General features: G+C 38.9%; 1 protein-coding gene across 2 annotated transcripts in view; it reads left to right on the top strand.

Moving 5' to 3' along the window:
- Positions 1 to 5,000, top strand: part of mAChR-B (muscarinic acetylcholine receptor) — a 520,252-nt gene that overhangs the window by 360,770 nt on the left and 154,482 nt on the right. The window contains exon 2 of one of the 2 annotated variants that reach the window (XM_067132299.1): positions 2,300 to 5,000. This exon is cut by the window's right edge and continues 770 nt beyond it. The exons of the other annotated variant lie outside the window; for it this stretch is intronic. Within the exon in view, the coding sequence (XP_066988400.1) occupies positions 2,300 to 4,910 (2,611 nt within the window). The 3' untranslated portion in view covers positions 4,911 to 5,000. The remainder of the gene's footprint in view (positions 1 to 2,299) is intronic. 2 annotated transcript variants of the gene reach the window in all.

Genomic DNA, 5,000 nt, shown 5'->3' with positions numbered 1-5,000 from the left:
ACTGGCTAATAACATTGATTTATACAGTAATTGAGTTTAAAATACTTAAAATCATATTGAAATTTATATAAATGAATCGTCAAATGCCTCTCTAAGACTATCCCCATCACCACAGTCAAGAATAATAATAATAATAATAATAATAATAATAATAATAATAATAATAATAATAATAATAATATGAGCATATATTTTCAAAGATCCCTAAAGCCAAATGGGCATATGTCCTTGTTTACATTTAAGCAACCAGTTTTCCAGTCACTGAACACAACAAATGTGTTGCAAAGAAAAAGAAAAGGGTATTTGATTTTGTTGGTTATTTACAAAATGAAAAACATTCACTGAATGGGCGAACTGAAGGAATAGTGATAATAATTAGTGGGATGACGTTGATTATCAATTTGGAATGCGTCACTAGGTGTTAAATATAATGATAGTATCAAAACAATAATAAGGGTAAAAAATATTATTACTGTTTTTGATTTAAAGGACTCTTATGACAACATTCATTTTTCAAGGTAAACTTGCCCCTGTCTAAAGAGATGGTCTAGACCATTTTTATCAAACTGGCGTCCAACTTTCAAGGGTCAAAAAATGAAATTAATATACACAATAGAAGTAGTAGAAATAACATACAGTTTTCTAACTGTGTATTTTTTCAATATACAAAATACATAGCTTTATAAGACGTGTATTTCAAAAGCTCTTTTAAAATCAGGTAATATTTATCAAAATTGCGTCTCTTTATGGCCACAAAAATAAGTTTTTTTGACAAGGGAATTCAGAGCAAGACTGTACATACGTGTGTGTGTGTGTGGTCGTATGTACGTATTAACGTATAAGCGAATGCGCAGGCGTTTGTGCGCACAGCCTGAGATAAAATAACATCTTTTTAGGGTTTTCTCCTGAAAGAGTTGTCGAATCTTATACAAACAAATCATCCACAGGTTGACAAACACACAAACAAAGTCTTCTTTCAACAAACTTTCCTCCTACAAACAATTTGGGTCTCACGGAGACTCTGTGCAGAGTTTTTTCCTTCTTCTTCTTTAATCTCTCTCTCTCTCTCTCTCTCTCTCTCTCTCTCTCTCTCTCTCTCTCTCTCTCTCTCTCTCTCTCTCTCTCTCCCTTTCAGGCAAAGAAATAAAAATTGTAATGAATGTATCATCACTAATGTTACCGATATAATCACCAGTATCACATACATGAAAGCTATCGTACCTATATTTCACCTCCATGTTTTAATTACTTTTTTTACGGGTGGTAATATTCATAGATAAATTAGTAATATTTTTATAAATTTACCAGTGTAAAAATGCAAATAATGCTTATAAATACAAACCTACATCAATATATATATGTGTATATATATATAAATATAATATATATATATATATATATATATATATATATATATATATATAAAACTGCTACATGGTTAGCTATCTTAGTTTAAATTATGCAACGCTTAACCTTCTCCCCCTAAATATCTGATAATGATAAACATAAACTGCGCTAGGTAGAAGCTGAAACAGCTTATTAACTCCTGTCTACCTCTTCCCTTTAGCAGGAGAGGTACTTGCTTTTACTTATATTGTCTTAGGCAACAATGCTTGGGTGTTCCCTTAATTGTAACTATAACTTGCATTAGCACTGTTTAGAAATAATTCTTCAACTCAGTTTGTTGTACGGTTGTGATTTCACTCTAAGATAACGTTCACGCGAGCGTTACCTGTAAGATGCAATGTTCATAACTCTGTAACCTGTATGCATACTTTATGCCAAGTTGTGAATTGAAGAGTTCACAATTAGCACTTCTTTAATGTCTGTCTGCATCAGGTTCTTCCTTTATTTACTGTACTTATCTTATTTTCATTTCTCATCCGTCATTCTAATAGCTATTTCGTATGTCATAATGAACACTATATGTAAATATTAAACTGAAACATTGGCTAAAATTGAATTGAAAAACCTGTGACTGTGAACTATAGCTTTCCACTTTCATTTTCTGTTTGCATGAAGTGTACCCTTCACCACCTAAATTGCCTGATGACCATAAATTATATTACCTGGCTTGTATGTTACTGTTGCCCTTGAAGTTAAACTATTATACCTGTCTCTCTGTGAAACGTAACGTTTCGATAACTCTGAAATATTCTGATATCAAAATTTTTTCTGTTTTCTTGTACTATGTTGAGTTAAGTTACATATGATGAATAAAAAATAAACAGATCTAAAAGGTTAACTTTTGATATTATTGCACATTCGAAGACAATAATACTTTGTTTCCTCTTTTCAGGAGAAGAGTTAGACTTGGCGGGCTTCCCCATGGTGACAAGGATGGCCAATACCTACCTGGGGAAACAGGGACAGATGGGTCCCCTCACTGGGTAGAAATCATAAATGGTTCCCTTGGTAACTTCCTAGATGCGTCTCGTCCTAGGGATTACGACCAGGAAGGCATTTGGTATCTCAATAGTTCTTCAGAGTGTCAAGGCAATGGTACCCTCTGCAACACCTCGGAAACTTCAATCTACGACCTTCCTCCGCCCTTCAGCCTCCCTTCTACCATCTTCATCGGGATCTGCCTCACAGTCTGCACCATCATCACCGTCTTAGGCAACATCTTAGTACTGATGTCGTTCATCTGTGAGCGAGCCATTCGACAGCCATCGAACTACTTCTTGGCATCTTTAGCTGTCACAGACATCCTCATAGGAAGCGTCTCCTTGCCATTTTATACCGTTTATGTCCTGGTGGGTTACTGGGACCTGGGACCAATCCTTTGTGACCTGTGGCTATCTGTTGATTACACCGTCTGCCTTGTTTCACAGTTCACAGTGCTTCTGATTACTATAGATCGGTTTTGTTCGGTAAAAATCGCAGCGAAATACAGATCATGGAGGACCAAAAACAGAGTCATAGCGATGGTGTTGGTGACATGGGTTGTTCCCGCACTTCTCTTTTTTGTCAGTATTTTTGGCTGGGAACATTTTGTTGGGTACCGAGACCTCCTCCCTGGTGAATGTATGGTGCAGTTTCTCAAGGATCCAGTGTTTAATACTTCCCTAATCGTATGCTATTACTGGATACCACTCATTGTCCTATTTGTTCTGTATGCTGGAATTTATCAAACAGCATATGAAATGTCCAAAAAATCTCGGGAGAAGAAAAAGCAAGCACAGGCTCTAGTGACCATGACTAATACAGCGCCAAGTACAAAACCCTGCTCGTCAGCCAGACCAAGTCCAGAGTTACAGAGGGTTAATGAAAAGAAGGAAGCCAATGGGACTGGCAACGGTCAGGGAAAGATGACAATGTCAAAAACACAAAGTACACTTCTTAGCCAAGACAAACCAAAGTCTACATCTCAGCAAAATACATCAGCTGTCAGTAACGCTTCCTCTCCACAAAAAACATCCTCAAAAACACCGACAGAGACGACAAGTTTCATTGACAAGAAGGACCAAGACCAAGAGAAATCCAGTAGTGGTATTGGGAGTGAGTATGAGAAGCCTGAGAGTCACAGTAGCTCCCAGAAAATCGAACCTCCACAATCATTAGAACTAAACAAAACCTCATCTCCTGATATAATCAGTCACAACATTGAGAAATCACTCTTGGATTCAGAAAACTCAGATCCCTGCCTTTCACTTCCAAACATCCAGCCCGAGCCAGCCAATTCTGCAGCAGCAATTCTGGGATCAAACAGTGGGAGCACTGTTGTATCTCCATTGGGAGATGTTCCAGTTGTCCCTCCTCCACCTGGTTCTACAGGGTGTCTAGGGGTCGTTCCCATTGCTGCATCGACACCACTGTCCCCTTCCACAGCAGCAGCTATTGGACCAATAGAACCTCCTGCTATGTTTGCTGACCAGCCACCCCTACAAAGGCCAACATCTCTAAACTTAGTAACACCTTCACCAACTGGACCTCTAGCATCTGATGTTATGTTATCGTTGGACACCAATGATTTAAGGTTTATGGATGACAGTTCCATAGTTATCCCATCACCAGTAGTTGAAACTCCAGTTTCTTCAAGTTGGACTCATCAAGATGCAACAGCATCACAAGAGGAAGATGTGAAGCAAATTGATTCTTCAACTGCCATCCCATCACCATCAAATACAGTAACACCAACACCCATGCCTTCAATCAATGGGAATAGCTCTCTCCACAATGACATAGTCCACTCTGAATCATCAAGCCCAAAGGGCAAAGCATCACCACCAGGCAAGATAGCAGACCAAGAAGTACCTCTACCACCTCCTCCTACACCAGTCATGGATGATGTTATGCCTAAAGCTTCAGAACCAGTTAAAAAGGCTCCTACGCCTCCTACACCTCCTCCTAGGGACCCAGCAACCACTACAACAATTGCAGTGGCACCACCTGAAATCACTGTAAAACCAGCCGTGGATGACAGTAAGGCAAAATGCAAAGAGGAATCGAAAGCCCCTGCTAACGGAGGACCTGCAAACACCTCCTCGGCCACCAGCAGGGGTCGAGAGAGTAGCATCGAAGCTGACAGCTGTGCCGAAACGTCTCACGCTGAGGAGAAACCAAAACACAAGAAGAACACTGTCTTCAAGAACTTGGGAAAGAAAGTCCGTTTCAAAAAGAAGAAGAAAGACCCAGAGGAGAAGAAGTCCAAGTCTCAAAATCGGGCCAACAAAGCACTGAGAACGATCTCTGTCATCATGGGTGCCTTTGTCGCTTGCTGGACCCCTTACCACATCATTGCGATAATGGAATCCTTCTGTCTCTGTACCAACAGCCACGTATACATGTTTTTTTACTTCCTGTGCTATGCCAACAGTCCAATTAATCCGTTCTGTTATGCACTTGCTAACCAGCAGTTTAAGAAAACATTCACAAGGCTATTAAAGGGTGATTTTCATATAACCTAATGGTACTTTCCTCATATGGAGTTTGGTATATGCGTATGCATGTGTTAAAATAAGATTAGATGTATATACTGCTACTATTTGTTACAAATT

This window comes from Macrobrachium rosenbergii, chromosome 31 (genome assembly GCF_040412425.1).
Source record: "Macrobrachium rosenbergii isolate ZJJX-2024 chromosome 31, ASM4041242v1, whole genome shotgun sequence".
NCBI lineage: Eukaryota > Metazoa > Arthropoda > Malacostraca > Decapoda > Palaemonidae > Macrobrachium > Macrobrachium rosenbergii.
Note: the sequence above shows the minus strand (reverse complement) of the source record. Positions and strands in the feature narration are given on the sequence as shown.